The following is an 18,812-nucleotide window of genomic DNA, read 5'->3' on the forward strand; positions in this document are numbered from 1 at the left end:
TTGCCTTTATTCTCTTTGTGTGTTTCCTATGCACGATTTCTTTCTTTGGTAGGAAATGAAATCTGTTGTTGCCTGGTATATAGTTCCTCTTGCTTTTTTTTTTTTTTTTTTTCTTTTAGTTTATGGTCTGAGTAAGTGAAGTGAATTAGATTTCAAAGTTATTTTCCCTGATAGGTATATGACTTATATATATATGTATGTATATATATACATATATATATGTAGCCTTACATTTGAATGGTGATATTATTTGATTTGAAGCAGACCCCTAATGTCGATCCCATCAGTGGAATGAAACAGTCCCTCCATCTCCCTTTGTCTTCTACAACACTACCAAACAGTAAAAGATTATCAACATTACAAAAAGTATTAATGCTTAAAACATGGTAGAACCTAAACTTTGGTTGTCCAAAAACGACTCCATATCTACAGTAAGATCAAATGGTCAGGCCTGGGGCATATGCAGTAGTATGGATAATTGGGTCTTCTATAAGAGATAGAACCAAGGCCAGAAGAGACCAATTAGAGTAAGATTTTAAACATAAACTAATTATCCTGGAATTTAATACTACTTAGCTCTCTTGTCACCTATACATCTACATTTTTTGTACTCTCTTATAAAGGCATTTTTAACAAACATATAGTGAAGAACCTGACCAATAAAAGCACTTATAATAATTCTAGAACAAATCGGCACTGTGGTTCTTTGCCTCTCCAGTGTCTGTGGGTTTTATTCATCTATGTCCATTGCTGGCAATAATGCTGTTCTTAAAATTTTACCTGAAAGTGTACATTTCTATATCTTTTCTTATAAGAGAAAGCTACAATCCACATTTATTGAAAATAGTCAATATCTATTCAAAAGGTCAAATGACTTTCCTAATAAATTTAAAAGAGAGAGAACCTAGCCCGCATTTTCTGGTTTAAATTGTTCTGCCCAGTTCATGAACCCCAAAAGACCAGGAATAAACAGACTCCACTGTAAATACATGTAAATATTGTAAATTACAAGCTGCAGCTTGGGCCCACACACGCCACAGTCGAAGCAGTGGGAGCTGAGCGCCTGCACCCAGGTTAGTTGGGTGATATATAGATTCTGGCCCATCCCAGCATGCCCAAGGCAGGGGCGATTCCTGCCTGGAAAGCATCTATTGGTCAAAATGCTACATTTTGAATTAATTGGCTATAGGAAGGCGCCCAAACCATTAATGACCAGGTGTCCCTCCCTAGGGGGATGGTCCAGTTTCCTAGCAACTGTATCTCTAGTGGGTGGGGAAAGAATGCAGTGAGGTGGCTCTTCCCCTCAGGGCATTACTAGACTTCTTTAGGTACCTACTTCAGGTCTTAATAATAGCTGCTAATTTACTTTTTGGTCTCTCAAAATCAGGTGGCTCTTCATGCTACAACTTCTTACAAAGGAGGAAAATGTTGGCTAAATTTTACTAGTAACTATTTTGTGTCAAGGAAGAATCTCCAGTACCCATGCTATTTTATTGTGGAAAACATGTTACCTTCATTTTACAAAAGAACAGTCTAAAATCTGATAAACTAAAAAGCCACAAAGTTGAAAGTTTGAGTCATTCCTAGGAATCAAAAAGAGCACATGTGATCTATCGATCCATAAAATAAGCGTTTTACACATTTTCTTATTTAATGTTTTTGAATTATTTTTAACTTGGCAGACTTCTTTAAGACTATGTGGCTCAGAAGAAAACCCTAAGGATGGCAATATACAATTTAAAAAAATGTAATCTCATTTGGATTCATCTCTCTTTGGGGTGGATGATTGGAGGAACTGTGGTTTTGTTTGGTTGGTTTGGTTTGGTTTGGTTTGGTTTGGTTTGGTTTTTTTCCTGAGTTTACCTAACCAAAAGAGTTTAGCAAACAGTACATCTGTAGAGTGGTGTTTATGTTCCTCCAGAGCACTTGGCAGTGTGTGTCATTTCACACATCACTTGTTGCTCCCCGCAGGGATGAGGGAGGGTATTATCTCTGCCTTTAATCCATGAGTGCCCAAAATTTTCTCATGTTTTCTGTTGAGGGTTTTTTGTTTTGTTTTGTTTTGTTTTTGTATTTTTTAAGTTAAGTTTGTAATCCACATATTCTTTTAAGGCTCCATTCCTAGAATTTCAAAGAGTTGCATAAATTAACAGTTCTGCATGATCTTTGAAAAGAGTCAGTATTGGTCCTTGAGTTCAGCATGAAGAAAAGTTGTTATCATAAATTTCTGTATAGTTTAATATCATGCTGGCATGCTTTACGTTTCAGAATTTCTTACAATTCTGTGCATTAGAGAACAAAAGTTACCTCATGAATAGTCCCGTTTTGTTTTGTTTTGTTTTGACACTTTTTTTTTATGACAAGTTTCAGGGTATTCTGAAACTCACCCTGAATACCAGGCTGGTCTCAAATTCAGAGATCTTTCTACCTCTGCCTCCTGAGTTCTGGGATTAAAGACATGTACCACCACACCTGGCAATAGTATCCACTTTTTAAATTGATGTAAGGCATACGTATGAGTTTACTCTTCAAAGGTCACTAGGATAAAGCAAATTATCATCTTCATAATTTCATAAGTATAATTTTTTGGTGCTTTGGGGGCAAGAACAGTTAAAATCTAGCCATTTTCCACGAATCTTAATATAGCAAAATTTTATCTATGTTCATCATGTAATTTTGGTCACAAGACCTGATCATCGTACATGTGTGCAGTTTTGTAGCCTCTGATTGACATGCCATTGTTTTATTGTTTCTAAACTGGTACGCAGGGGAGTGATTTCTTCATGTTGCTGCTTCTAGACATTCATGTTACAGAATATTTAGGAACTATTAACGTCTGTCTGCAGCCATGGCTGGCCTGTGCGCTCAGCACTGAGCACTGGCGCACAGTAGGGCAGGCTAAGAACTGCACAGAGTGAGGTGGAAGGGAATGTTTGCATCTAGAACCGAGGTAATACTTCTTTTGGGTGAGCACTGACATGGCTGAGAGTCAGTTAGGAAAGCAAGAAGGAAACTGAAGTAACTGCAGGGCATAGTCAGAGGAAGGAGCTGATGTTTGTTGATCCAAAGTAGCTCATGTCATCTCTGCTGACACTGAGAACCATGATGTGAGCCTGCACAAACACACACACCACACACACACAAAATATGAAAAAAAAAAAAAAACGAACTCACACTCTTTTTTGTCCCTGTGCCTGATGCAAGTGGCACAAAGTAAAATATCAATAAGGAAATGTCTGTTCCTCGTAAGAGATTCTAGAGCCTTGATGATAGTTGTATTAGTGGTGGTGATGCCAGAGAAGAGTGGCATTAGCCTGAGGATCAGTTAAAGGCTCCATTACAGTGACAAACTCAACTTCAACAATTAATGAGGCAGCTACTGTCATTTCCAATATTTACTATTGATAATCCCATCAAGTATTGTTAGTGTTCTCATTGTAAGCTGGGGCACAGAATTGTTAACCAATTTTCAGCGCCCACACAAGTTGTGTCCCTGTCCAAGCTTCTTTGAGCTCATAACACTATACATTGTCTTTGAAGATGCACATGATCGAGTGGACTAAGAAATATGTGTGGTGGGGAGCATAAGGGAAAAGTCACAATAATGAATGATTACTATGTATTCTTGTCCTAGAGTACAAACGTTCGGCTAAATTACATTATAATTTAAAATTTACATTATAATTTAAAATCCCTTTGTGGTATGGGGGATTAAACCTAGGGTTTCACATGTGCCAGTCAAAAACACTGAGCTATATTTGTAGACCTCGTCTTAGTCTATCTTCTAATGGACAGTTGTTCTTGGTGGTAACTTACTAGTTCTTAAAAATGTTTTAAGATCCATTTTAATCACAAGCTATTCTAATGCACAACAAACTCTGAATCTGGCTGAATTATTCCATCAAAAAGGCACACTTTTTATATAAAAGTCAAAATTTTAACAAGTGATATGAAGATATAACTTATCAGAATAAGTTCAAAATATAATTTTTTTTCCTTCAAATACAAATAAGTTCACTGATGAACAGAATTTAAGAAAATATGTAATATAAATACATTCAAACAAAAAAGTAAGGAGACTATAGATAACATATAGATATCCATCCCATAAGATGAGAAATGTGAGTGACGTTAGCATTCAAATGTCTACCTCTCCCTCCACTCCGTAGCTGTCCTGTTCAGTCATTGTTGTCCTGTTCAGCAAATGGCACCACTGAGCACTTCATTGCCCATGATACTGTACTTGATGCTGTAAGATAAATTCTATATAGACACGGCTGTTAACTTTTATAACCTCAGATCTTCAAAGAATGGGGCCATTTCATAATACTGCAATATTTAAGTAGTTAAAATGGAAATCTTGGAGGCTAAGCTCACAATATACAGAAGAAATTCTAGTCCTAGCTTCTTTTCAACCACAAAGTACTATCCTATCATGTTCAAAGAAGAATGAAAATTCTTTCTTTCTGAAACTCAAGAATTCTTAAATTCCTTTCTGTAAGGGCAGCACTGGCAGCCAGTCTTTCAGAAGTTAGAGTGATGTGTGTTATTGAGGAGAATACTATGTTGGCAACTTAGCTACTAATAGAAAATTTTTTACTGTTCATTCACTTCAACCATCTGTAGGTCTGTCTCTTGAAAAGCTGAAAGGATCATGGAAAGGAGAATTCTAGTTTGTTTGCTAATGTTTGTTAAAAGTGTATGTACATAGAAGGCAAAATAGAATTTCAGAATTACTTCCTCAAATCCAGTTGAACTTCAAGGATTGAATTTCTGTTTCTGCTTTCCATAATCTCTGTCATCTCTGTCCATAATCTCTGTCAAATTGTGAATATTAAATTAGTGAAATAATGTACAATGAGAACTTTTTTATTTTGGTAACTGGAGAATAGGAAAAACGAAGACAACAATGTCAAAGATAATGTTAAGCATTTGACAAATGTCAAGAGAGACGACTGCATGTGATGCAGATGTGTGCATCATGCTCCTCTACAAAGATGCTCCAGCTTTCAAACATAGACAACAGGGGACTCATGTGCATGCCCATCTTACTCCCTAAGGCTGTTCTCAGGCTATAGTACAGGAGAGGAAATCTGAACTCTATCTATTTCTCAATGAAAAGGCAGGAACTAGACTTTGGAAATACCAAGTTATCTAGATTCACAGTACAGTTTAAGGAAGATAGGACTTAACATAGAAGGAACACTGGAGCTCTGTGGGTCTGTTTAAATCTTCACTTGACTGACCCATGAATGTTTATGAATAAACTACAAAGAGGAAAAGAAATACAAGACATTAGTCAATAGAACTATTTCTGTTCCCAAACAGTGCTATGGATATTTTATCTTTATATCAGCACAAGAAAAAAGATTTGCTAGGTATTTTCTGAGTATAGTCCTCAAAAACTTTGGGTCTGACAGTGGAGCTAAAAGAAAGCTTGATTATGAATTGTGGTTAATCCCCATAAATAAGGCTTTAAAACAAGGCTCTATACTCCTAAAGAAGCTAGACAGCAAGGAAGACCCTAGAGAAGAGTCTCAGTTCTTATTCAGAAGGACAAATGTGATAGACATCAGAAGCAGAAGACAGGGAATAGGACAGGAGCCTACCACGGAGGGCCTCTGAAAGACTCCACCAATTGAGGTATCAAAGTAGAGGCTGGGACTCAGAGCCAAACTTTGGGCAGAATGCATGGAATTTTATGAAAGAAGGGGAAGATAGAAAGACCAGGAGGGGACAGGAGTTCCTAAAGGAGACAAACTGAGCCCTGGAGGCCCTGAAGAGAATGACACTCCAACCAGGGACAATGCATGGAGAGGACCTAAAACCCAGGCTCAGATGTAGCCCATAGACGCAGTCTCCAAGTGGGTTCCCTAGTAAGGGGAGCAAGGGCTTTCTATGGTATGAACTCAGTAACAAGCTCTTTGATCACCTGCCCCTGGGGGGTGTAGCCTTGCAGGTCACATAGGAAGACAATGCAACCAGTCCTGATGAGACCTTGATAGGCTAGGGTCAAATAGAAGGAGAGGAGGACCTCCCCTATCAGTGGATTAAGGGAGGGGCATAGGGGGAAGAAGAGGAAGGGAGAGTAGGATTGGGAGGGGAGAAGGCCACAGCCAGGATACAAATTGAATAAATTGTAATAAATTATAATAAAAAAGTAAATGCAAGCAAAAAATAAAGCAAGGCTCAGGAGGGTGTCATTTATTTTAACTAACCTAAATTTACATCAGAACAAAAGAGTCTTTAAAATTGTACAATAAAAATTGAGTGATTGAAAATATAAAATAAAAATGTAAGCCAGTCAATAAACAAATACCTACCTTATGTTGAAAACTTGCTGGAGAGACAGTTCAGTGGCTGTGGGGTCTGACTGCTTTTCCAGAGGACCTGGTTTTGACTTCTAGCACCAACATGGAAACTCAACTGTCTGTAACTCCTTCCAGGACATCCTATCTCCTCTTTTGGCTCCATGAGTAAATGACACACAGAATACTTCATTAAAATTACATTTTCTTCTATACTTAATAATCTTTATTAATTATTTGAAAATCTTATTAAACATATCTTGACCATATCCAGACTCCAAAAGAAAAAACTGAAAGAATAGATTAATTATGGAAATACTTTTTGCATATATTATTGCAAATATGCAAAAAGGAAAATTAAAAGGTAATGACAAAAATATAAATTTTTCCTGATTGGTAAGACATTACTCAGAAAGTAACAGGTGGGTTCTGCAAAGGTGTCTTAACAGTTAAGAACACTTGCTGCTCTTCCAGAAGACCTGAGTTTCCAGCAAGCCATATTCCAAAACTCCAGATTCAAGCTATCTGACACCTTCCTCTGGCCTCAGTGAAACTACATTCACATGTACAAACTTATGCCAGCCAGCCAGCCAGCCAGCCAGACACACACACACACACACACACACACACACACGAAAAATATTAAAGATATACAAGTAAAAACGGGCTGATCAGATGGCTCAAAGAATTAAGACACTTGTGGCCAGACCTCTATCCTAAGTTCAAGTTCCAAGACCCACATACTGGTAGAAAAGAAGTGACTCTTGCAAATTGTTCTCTGTCCTACAAAATAAACATTTAATTAAAAACAAAACAAAATAACTCAGAAAAAGTAAGTCATGAACTTGGAAAAAATATATTGAAAATGCATGTCTCCTAACGGTCCTGCATTAGAATATATAAAGTGTTCGTGCAACTTAATAAGACAAGCAGCCCAATTAATAATGGGAAAGAAGATTAAAAAGACACCCCACCACAAAATATATATGAGTGGGAAGTAAGTACATGCAAGGTTTCTCAGCATCATTTTTTCCACAGAGGAATGCAAATGAGAGTCTGCTAACCATCCACTGAAATAGGAAATGCAAACAAGGTTTCACCAGCCACCTAAAGAAGCAGCTAGCAGAATGTTGTACATGTAAATAAAGAAATGGAGAACTAAAATTCTCCTTCATACAGCACTGATATCTAGGCACCTAACTAATACCCAGTTATGTGCCCAATATTTTACCCTGTGGGCTGCAGGGATGTCTCAGTAGGCAAAGGGCTTGCTGTGCAAGTGTGAAGACCTAGGTCTGTATTTCCAGAACTCATGAAAAGTAGGGTATGGAGGCAAAGAAGTTCCAGTACTCCTAACTTCCAGAGAGTGAGGTTAAAAAGTGGGATGGAGACTCTCTTGAATTTCACAGACCAGGTAACCTGATTAACGCAGTGCAAACAACAAAAGGAAGAGCCACTCTTAGAATAAGTGCACAAAGACCAAGACCCCAGATTGTCCTCTGATGTCTGTACCTGTGCCATGACATGGGCACACCCACACCCACACTCACACTCAGAGAGAAACATTTAAAATAATAGTAAGTAAATTCTTCAGGCACAAAGAAAGCCAAGTTAAGAATCCCTGCTTTGTGCAGCTCATCCTCTAGCAATAGACAGACTGTGTGGTAGGGTATATTCACATTACTGGTCAGGATGTATTGAGCATCACATTTTGAAAGTCATGCTTTTGGAAGACCTTGTTAAACATGGCAATTTTGATCCATCATTCAGTGCTAAGACTCGGAGTTTATATTTTAATAGTTGTGGCTTTTAGCTAACATCCTGGAGAGAGACACACACAGAGAGAATATTTGAAAAGTCAATCACCCCATAAAGGCAACTGTTAGGAGTGTTTACTGGACTGCATAAAGGAGACTTACTGAAGATGTAAAGGAAAGGTCCTGCTGGGAGGGTTTAGCTAGAAGAAGCTCCCACATAAAGAGGTCAGGGAAAAATACTCCAGGAATTTGCATTCTGGGTTGCTGCAGAGCAATGACATCATCCTGAGTAATATCTCCAAACACAACTGCAAGGAACAAAGCAAATGCAAAATCCTGCTTTGAGTTCATGTTGAAGCTCTTAAAACTAAAACACCTGAAGTTGCCTAAAATGGTTTAGAATGGGCATGGAGATGGGTTTCAGAGACTTAGCATAATGATGATAATTGAGACTATGGGGGAATTTCCTATCACCAAGAGAGGAAGAAAACCCTTTTTAGAAAGTGATTTAAGGTTCCTGGTTTCATGATAAAACAGGGTCAGATGAAAGGGGAGGAGGTCTTCCCCAATCAGTGGACTTGGAAAGGGGCAGGGAGGAGATGAGGAAGGGAGGGAGGGTTTGGGAGGGAATGAGGGAAGGGGATACAGTTGGGATACAGAGTTAATAAAATGTAACTAATAATAAAAAAAAAAATTAAAAAAGTTCCTGGTTTAACTTTCAATGTCCAGAATGACCATGGCGTGGTGAAGAACAAAAGAAAAACATATAATAAATTCAGTCAAAAAGGAGGAATATAAATAGAAGAGAGAACTTTACATTTTGTAGTGAATCAAAACTTTTACAGGTAGTAAGTGCCATTTTATATAAACTGAGCAAATGGTTACATGGCTTATTCAAGGTCAACCACATGATACATCAATGTCCAGAGTGTCAGTAACCTCCTGGATGCTCAGAAAAATTTCTCTAAAGGAATTTTGAAACAAAAAATCAGTATACTAACAGTGGAATATAAACATTTTCTTACTGAAATAAATAATGCATATTGAATACAAAAGTAATTAGAGTTTTTCTTGCTGTATATGTAACTATTAAATTAGTTGTCACATACTCATGCCACCATTTACTTCTTTATTACAGGCACAATTTGGTCAGCATTGCCTTGAATTTGATTTTAATGAGAATGAAGATTTGAAAAGAATAGGTTTTGCTGAATTTGTTGCATTGTCCAGTAGTAGAAAGGGGTAGTCTTAAATGAACAGGTCCTAACCACTTTTCCATCATTAATATTCAGAGACTTAGAAAATCTACTTTGGGTGTTCCCAAGAGAAGTAATTTTTAGTGGTCTTAAACCGTAAGATAATTCTGTGTCTACCTTGAAGAATGGTAGCATGGAAATATGAATTTCAAAAATGCCATAAGGGTAAAATATTTTGCTTTTAAAATACCATTTTTCTTTTATTTTTAAAACTTCTGAAGCACATAAATAGCTTATCTTTAGGTTCGGAGTTTATTCTTTTATTGTTCACTGTATCATTAAACCAATGTTTTGAATGAATTGTTTGACTTACCTGTGTTTACTACATTTAGACAGTTTTATCTTTTTCTATGTTTTCATTTAACGTGAAGTAAGCTGAGTTAAAAAAAAATGTTTCAAGGAGTGTCAATAAGTAACTCAGAAAAAAGATCAAAACATTCCCATGAATTTAACTTCCCTAGTAAAATTCCCATCCAGTTGCAAGAATAGCAATATGCAAATGGGTTGAAATTAAGTGACATAATCATTTCCAGAAACTGCTATTTTCATCATAACCATCTAACCTCTACTCATCATGTTTAATGCGAGCTTATCAAGAGAACTACGACATTCCCCCAAGTCACATGGATCTTGCAAATGGAGAATTTAGATACTTTTTGGTCAAATGTGACTCTACATGTGCAAATTTCAAAAGGTCCAGAGTGCTTCCAATGACCCAGATAATTTTTTTCCATAGAAAAAGAAAGGCAAAGTTCATCCTTTAGGGGTTTTGTTTAAGAGTTTACTACCTTGTATTTAGCTGTCTGAAGGCAGGTCTGGTTACAAAAAAGAGAGTTTGCAAGACACTATTGCATTATCTTCCAAGTGTGATTTAAATAAATTGAGAGTGTGCACATGTTTAGGAAAACAGGTGCTCCCAAGTAGTGTAGAAATTCCAGCTGGTGTGAATAGCTATGCCTCTACAGTGTAATTGTGTCAGTATTAAAGACATTGGAGCTATAGTAGCAGGGATGCCGAGAAGCTTGGCTAAGTGTGTTGAAACAAAACAAATTTTAAAAGTTTGATTAACCTTAAGGAAAGTAAATTCACATTTTTAATAATTACAGTGACATTGATGGGTTTATCCAGGCTATTAGAAAATACATCATAGCATGCTTATCCATTTCTTTTTAATCCACGCTGGCTGGATAGAGCACCATATAGCTGATTTCTTCATTATTATTTGTTCTGCATCTTCCATTGTCATTTTAACAATTATTCCATGAGCTTATCCATTGTAAGCTAACTGATTTTTCATAATTATTCTAAAGTATTTTCCAATTGTTAATATTTTACATCCAATTTTTTCAAACTTATTGTTCCTTACAAGCTTACTAATACATTTAATCAATGTTGAAAATAGTCAATAAGCTCTCATCAATAATAACTTTATGGGCAGTTTGTAGTAGGAAAATTTAGTTGTGAAACATGTAAATGTTCAGATTATAAATATATATATATATATTTAATTTCTTCATTCCTACTTTCCTTCCTTCCTTGCTTCCTCCCTATATTTCTGTCTTCCTTCTTTTTACTTTCTTCCTTCCTACCATATTTTCTTTTCCTTTCTTTCTTTCTTTCTTTCTTTCTTTCTTTCTTTCTTTCTTTCTTTCTTTCCTTCTTTCTTTCTTTCTTTCTTTCTTTCTTTCTTTCTTCCTTCTTTCCTTCCTTCCTTCCATTCTTTTCTTTCTTTCCTTTTTTTCCTTCCTTTTTCCTTCTTTCCTACCTTCCTTTCTTTTTTCCTTTCTTATTTCTTTCTTCCTTCTTTCCATACCTGTCTTTCTTCCTTCTTTCCATGCCTTTCTTTCTTTCTTTCTTTCTTTCTTTCTTTCTTTCTTTCTTTCTTTCTTTCTTTCCTTCTTTCTTTCTTCCTTTTTTCCTTCCTTCCTTCCTTCCTTCCTTCCTTCCTTCCTTCTTTCCTTCCTTCTTTCTTTCATGATAGTTTGAATGAGAATTTCCCACAGAGGTGTATATATTTCACAGTTAACCCCAGTTTGTGGAACTATTTGGTAAATATTAGGAAGACATGTGGCCTTGTTGGAAGAGATGCCACTGGAGGGAAGGCTTTGACATTTCATAAACGCATGTCTGTCAAGTCGTTTCTTTCTGACACTTGTGTATTGAGATGTGGCTCTCAGTTACTGCTCTGGACCATGCTGGCCTGCCATCTTCTTCTTCCTGATGATCATGGGCTTACCTTTTGAAACTGTAAGGCCCAAATAAATTATTCTGTAAGTTGCCTTATTTATGGAGTCATATCATAGCAATATAAAATCAGGCAACATGATTAAGGTAACATGATTAAGCATTATGATATCAGTTACCCTCAAAATAACACTTGGGTTAAGGGTCTTTTCTTAAATGAGTACAAGCTATAATAAATCATACTAGCCCATGCTAGCTTATTTCTCTAGGGTCTGAATTCAGTGTTAGGCCCACGAACACATTAAGTTTACTATATTATAGAAAATCAATTACTGTATCTTTCAGTCTATTACAACATGAAACTATTAAATGTTTCATCAGGAAATTACAAAGTACAGCTGTGAAGAGTTTTACTGTTGGGAAGCTGTCACTATTCTAGTGCTTACTAGGTATTTACCAATAATAGCTTGTAAAACCTTCCATGCCAAGTTTCACCATAACTTCATTGACACCACATTATTGACATAATGTGATGAGGGAGAGTTTGGGGATGATAATAAATTCTAAAAAGCAAGTATTTTCATAGGGAAGACTGCTCTTTCATCTCTTCTGTTAAGATCTTTCCATGATATAAAAACATTCTGAATAATTTTTTGCAATGAAGTCTTTTATTTTTCCCCCTGTGGTCTTTACTTATGCTCTAAATATAAAATAGGTACAGCATGTTAAGGTTTTCTTTTGGGGTGTATTTGGAATTATTTGAGAGGTTCAGATCTGAAGACTCTGGCACTCAAAGAGGAGAAGCTGAGGAGACAGATGGTGTTCATAGCACACTTAAAACCTCAGCATTTACTTTAAAACAGGAGGACTCCAAACCTTGGCAGCATCCCCAAACTATTTCCCATCAATCGGAATGAATCACTCTTCCTCCTTGGTGCCCGTGCTTTTTCTACCACACACACCTCTTAGTACCAACAAATCTGCAGTTGACCTTTTCACAGTTCTACACAGAGATTCCCACTGTGGGTTTCTAATCCTTGTTGATATCTTTCCAGACTGAGCTTTTTGTACATGCCTTCAAGGATCAGCTGGTCAGGAGTGCTCTGTTGGCTCTCTATACTGCAAGGCCAGGAGGCATCCTTAAGAAACCACCCTCTCCAAAGGACAGCACAGAGGAGACTAGTCCCCAGAAGGAGACCCCTCAGCTGAGAAGACAAGATTCCATACCACACCATTCTGACTATGATGAGGAAGAGTGGGTAAGTCTCCTCATATCATTTGCTCTCATGCTTTAGCCCTAAGAAATACAGGGAGCATAAAAAGATAGTTCCTCTTCTCATTAGCAAAATGAGAATTACCAATAATTACCAATCACAGCACTGGTGTGGATAGATAGGGCAAACTTTCCCTTAGGAGCAAGTTACATTTGAAAGTTGTATTTGTTGTAAATATCTATTTATTATCAAATTAATTAACCAATAATTTGTCATTGAATTAAGTTATTAAAATTACAAAACCCGATATTACATTTCCTTATTCATTTCCAAGCTATATACAATTTTAAACTTTCTCTGAAGAAGAGTGAAAAGTTACATCATCCTTAGGATGTTGTAGTATATAACAAATATTTGCATTTTGTTAGGTAGAGAAATGCATATGTGCATATTTTAAAACATATATTCATATTTAAATGAGAGTAGACAAAGATTTCTAAAATCCCTCCTACTGGTGATTCTATGATTAAAAAATAGATATTGCTATTTAATTTAAACACGGGCTGTGATACCATAAGCCTTATATGTGTATCTGAATAATTACTGGTCAAGGTAAATTAACAGGAGAAGCGAACAGTGTGAGGGGAACTCTAGTACAGAGGAACGGGGTGGGAGGAACAGGGAGGCTGCATAGGTAGGAAAAACAACGTGCTATCAGTGAGTCTTAGTGCCTCTGGAGTGTATGTATATTTATAGTATGCATGTGTCACATGTAGGCCCATGCACAAGGGAATCGCTTTGTTGTACCACATGCTTAAGAGAAGAAGTGTACTAGCCACACTAGATGTTAAGGTTTTAGTTAACCATTCTTTACTTCTTAGCTTGGACTTTAGGATTATTTGAGGTAAAGTATTTGAAAGACCAACTCCCTAAAACAGTGTTTTAGGGGCCGATGAAAAACCAACTGATCTTTCTTTGATAAAATTTCTGCCACAGAAAACACACCTTCAGGCTTCACGAGGTAAGTGCTGAGTAAGTGTTGTAGTTGCTGCTGATGATTGTATTTCCCACATGGCAGCATTTCAAAAGAGCAAGGCAGATACTTCTTCAATTTAACTTCACCTTCTTCAATTTATTCACAGCTCTAAGATGGGCCTCTTAACCTCTCTCAAGTTCAATTTTCTCAACTGTAAAATGAAATCTGTACCTGTTCTGCTTAGCGATTCGGATGTATATACAAAAAGTGGTTTATCATTTTATGGTGATGCCTGGACAGGCCTAGTCATATTCAGTGACAGTGTTGTTGATATGTGGTTCTTGGTTTAAATATGTGACTTATAGTCTTATTATGACAACCAAATCTATAGCCAGAGACCTCTAGTAGTAATTAATATATATTAATTATAATATATATATGTTAATATGTGTCTCTGTGTATATGTATATGTACATATAAATGTAGAATGTATAATTGTAAATAAACAAGTCAGATATAGTTATATAAGTCAATCAGGCATGCATTCTACATTTATATATATATATATACACATATATATACATACTAGTATATGTTAGTATATATATACATATTCAATAAAATATGGATTGTGAATTTAAAGAATTAGGGTGGGCATAACAAAAAAAAATACTTCACTTAACCAAAAATTTTATCCTTTTAACAAATGATTACCATTTTTATCCTGAATCAAGTAAAAAGCTTAAAAATAGATGTGCTTTGTTTTTGGTGTTTTTTGTTTTTTGTTTTTTTTTGTAATGCCTTGCAACTCCTCACACAAAGTACTACCTTTTCCTAATATTTAAAAGAAGAGGAGGGGTCCCTCCCCTCCTTTCTTATTCACTATTCCTTAGGTAATTTGAGGCGATGTCTTCAGTCCAGTAGGCATTTGCAATGGAAATATGAGCCATGCTATATCCTCACCTGGAACTCAGACTCTTGCAGGAAATAAAATGTTGGAACAATGGTTGGAGTACTGGATGATAACCTCTGGCTAGAGAACTCTGTCCAACCCAGTTTCAATCAGAACTGTCTTATGATGCAAAGAGAGAGTCATGTCACTGGGCAGAAAGCTTTAGAAAGAGACCGTTCCTTCATTCAGGGTTGACATTCTGCCTGATTCTCTACACTGCACACTGGAACCCCACCCCCAGAACACCCTAAGGCCTCTTAGAACCTTTGATGGATTCAAAAACCTAGAAAGACTTGACCATGTTTTGGATATATGCCTAGGAGTGCTATAGCTGGATCTTGAGGAAATTCCTAATTGTCTGAGAAAGTACCAGATTGATTTCCAAAGTGGTTGTACAAGTTTACATTCCCACCAGCAATGGCAGAGGGTTCGTCTTTCTCCACATCCTCTCCAGCATGTGTTGTCACCTGAGTTTTTGATCTTAGCCATTCTTACGGGTGTAAGAGAAATCTCAGGGTCATTTTGATTTGCATTTCCCTGATAGCTAAGGATATTGACCATTTCTTTGAGTGTTTCTCTGCCATTCAATGTTCCTTTATTGAGAATTCTCCGTTTAGCTCTGTACCCCATTTTTTAAAAATTGGATTACTTGATTTGTTGCTTTTTAACTTCTTGAGTTCTTTATATATTCTGGATATTAGCCCTCTGTCAGATATAGGGTTGGTGAAGATTCTTTCCCAATCTGTAGGCTGTCGTTTTGTTCTGAGGACAGTTTCCTTTGCTTTACATAAGCTTTTCAGTTTCATGAGGTCCTACTTATTGATTTTTGCTCTTAGAGCCTGTGCTGTTGGTGTTCTGTTCAGGAAGTTGTCTCCTGTGATTTCCTAAACCATGTTCATAGTGGCTTTATTTGTAATAGCCAGAAGCTGGAAACAACCCAGATGTTCCTCACTTGAGGAATAGATACAGAAATTGTGGTACATTTACACAATGGAATACTACTCAGCAAAGAAATCATTAAATTTGCTGGCAAATGGTGGGAGCTAGAAAAGATCATCCCGAGTAAGGTATCCCAGAAGCAGAAAGACACACATGGTATATACTCACTTAAAAGTGGATATTAGACATATAATATAGGACAAACATACTTATTTCTGTACACGTAATGAAGCTAAGCAAGAAGGAGGACCCTGGGTAAAATGCTCAATCCTCACTCAAAAAGGCAACTGGGATGGACTTTGGAAGAGGGAGAAAATAGGAAACAGGACAGAAGCATACCACAGAGGGATGTTGAAAGACTCTACCCAGCAAGGTACTGAAGGAGATGCTGAGACTCAGAGCCAAACTTTGGGCAGAGTGCAGGGAATCTTATGAAAGAAGGGATAGATAGGAAAACCTGGAGGGGACAGGAGCTCCACAAGGACAGTAACAGATCCAAAAAATCTGGGCACAGGGGTCTTCTCTGAGACTGATACTCCAACCAAGGACCATGCTTGGAGATAACCTAGAGTCCCTAGAATCCCTGCACAAAAGTAGCCTATGGCAGCTCAGTGTCCAAGTAGGTACCTAGTAATGGGAACAGGGACTATCTCTGACATGAACTCAGTGTTTGGCTTTTTGATTACCTCTCCCTGATGGGGGAGCAGCCTTACCAGGCCACAGAGGAAGACAATGCAGCCAGTCCTGGTGAGACCTGATAGGCTAGGGTCAGAGGGAAGGAGAGGAGATACTCCCCTCTCAGTGAACTGGGGGAGAGGCATGGGAGGAGAAGAGAGAGGAAGGGTGGGATTGGGAGGGGACGAGGGAGGGTGTTACAGATGGGATACAAAGAGAATAAACTGCAGTTTATAAAAAAGTAAATTAAAATTCTAGAAAAACAAGTGGCTATTGTATGAGGCAGAAGTCTACACAGAATGGAGCAACAGCATCATGGTCAGAGTGAAGCTTCAGAAACCACTCTGGAGGTGGGCATGTAAACAGAAGTTAACCACAAGATAGAGAGCAGAGTGCTTGGCCACTGTGGAGAGAGATAGTGGCTATTGACACAAGGCACAGATATATGCAATTATTACTAATTTTTATTTTTTTTTTGAAATTGATGAAATTTTTACCATACTTATAGTGAAAAGACCACTTGGGAAGTAGAGGTGATGATGGTCAGTTCTAGGCCCTCACAGAATAAGAAATTGACTTACTCCTCATTTAAGGAGTTCTAGGAAAAATGTTTCCTTCACCTGAGACATACAAGGGACTTAAACAGCTTTGGTGAGGTGGTCTGGACTGGATGGATGATTTTGTTTTTTTTTTCCACATAAAGGAGAGCCTAGGGCTGAGAGAAGAACATAGGGAAGATGGAAGAAGAGAAAGAGAAAGCTTAGGAATTGATTCAGTGCAATATTAGCAAAGTTTGTAATGACAATCAGGATTCCCATTCTTGTGAAGGACCAGCCAAGGTGAACTGTGGTCTGCCTAGTTCTCTGCTCATCATAGGCCATTCCCTGGAAAGAGTAATTAAGTCTTCTTGATCATTTCCCCAGTTAATAACGTGTCTTCCCAGTTTCTTGTGGTTTTTGTCTTGAGCATAATATGTCTGCATGCCCTTTTGTCCCCTTGCATATCTAAGGAATTTCTAGAAGTCATTATTTCTTAAAATCATAGAAATAGTTCATCCAAGTATAGCACAGTGAGAAAGAAACTCACACTGAGTAACTCCCTCCTCCAAATAAGTTTATCTTTGTTTGTAAAGCATTACTGTGATGCTTATATAGCATTCTTACTGCTTTTCCGCAGCAGTCATTTCTACTAAAATAATTCCTCTGTTAAGATATTTAATCTCCTTTAAAAACTCAGTAGTCATAGTAGCCATGTCATATTCAAAATGTTCTTTACCTCTGACTGACAGAGTAAACCTGAAGAAAATGTAGAAAATAGAAATGTCTTTAGAGTTTTGCTGGTACATGATTTGGAATGTAAATTTGCCTTATTACCTTTATTAATTACTTGTTAGAAAAATAACAACATTGACTAGTAATATAGTCAACTTCTAAAAGCAACTCCATGTTTAAAATGAATGCAATCAGATTTCAGCGATATGTGAAAATGTTCTCTGATGACTTAAGTTCTCTTGGATTTGAATGTTAAGTTATACAGGTCCTATTTATTATAAACTCTGCTTGTGTTACTTAGCTTCCCGGAGTTTATCTTAACAGTAACTTAGATTGAAGCCAATAGCTTCTAATAAACATCTGGGAAGTGAGTACATCTTAGTAAGTTACTCAAGTCCAATTTTATGCCTTTAACAACTTTTCCTTTGTAGTCCTGAAAAAGAATCTCTGTTAACTCTGTATTATTATTATTATTATTATTATTATTATTATTATTATTATTATTGAGTTCATGCTGGTTTCAGTGAATTTAACTGAGAAAAACTGATGCCATGAATGTGGCTGATAATTACCAAGAAGATATAACAGAGTTTGAAACTAAAATGAGTGATACCGGGAAATGCCTGTTATTTGCTAAATTTTAGTTATCAAATTACTGAATGCTCTCCAGGGTTAGTTTTCTAAAAAGTTAGTCAACAATTAAAGCCCAGTGGGATATTTGGGATTTTATGACAGTCTGTGCCAGGAAGTTGAGTAGCATGGCACCCTTCATCTTTCAGCCAGCGAAGATGACATATTGCATTTTTTTCTCTGTACCCAGCTAGAGCAGATGCTTCCAGCAGCTGGGATCCCAAGATTAGTTTGTCCAGAATATGAAAGCACACCATCTAACCAAACTATTAGGCTGTCCCAGATTCTGTGGCGTCAGTAATTACACTATTCTCTACAATAGTGCTTTAATTTCAGAATTAATACATTGATGGGTTTGGAGCCAAATCTGGCTATTCCTAGTCAAATAAATAGTTTAAAAACTGATCTTATTATACTTAAATTCTGATACATTCTAGTGAGGCACACAGCTAGCAAAATTGTTCCCATCATTGGAAATATCCTAAACTATCATTTCAAATTGAATTATATTTCAGCATTAAAATTACCCAACTGATTTCTGCTTCCTTTTGCACCCACGAATTAACGTTTATTCTGGGAACAAGAAGTGTACTGTGATTCTCATGAAAAGACTGGCTATAGAAAACAGTGATGCACACTGTACATTTTCA

At 36.9% G+C, this 18,812-nt stretch overlaps 1 protein-coding gene across 11 annotated transcripts in view; it reads left to right on the top strand.

Moving 5' to 3' along the window:
- The window catches only part of Inpp4b (inositol polyphosphate-4-phosphatase type II B), a 796,958-nt gene that overhangs the window by 650,346 nt on the left and 127,800 nt on the right, over positions 1 to 18,812 (top strand). For all 11 annotated transcript variants that reach the window (XM_060393235.1, XM_060393232.1, XM_060393233.1 and 8 more), the window contains one exon: positions 12,561 to 12,764. In XM_060393235.1, the coding sequence (XP_060249218.1) occupies positions 12,561 to 12,764 (204 nt within the window). The remainder of the gene's footprint in view (positions 1 to 12,560; positions 12,765 to 18,812) is intronic.

The sequence above is a fragment of the Meriones unguiculatus genome, chromosome 10 (assembly GCF_030254825.1).
Source record: "Meriones unguiculatus strain TT.TT164.6M chromosome 10, Bangor_MerUng_6.1, whole genome shotgun sequence".
Classification (NCBI taxonomy): domain Eukaryota; kingdom Metazoa; phylum Chordata; class Mammalia; order Rodentia; family Muridae; genus Meriones; species Meriones unguiculatus.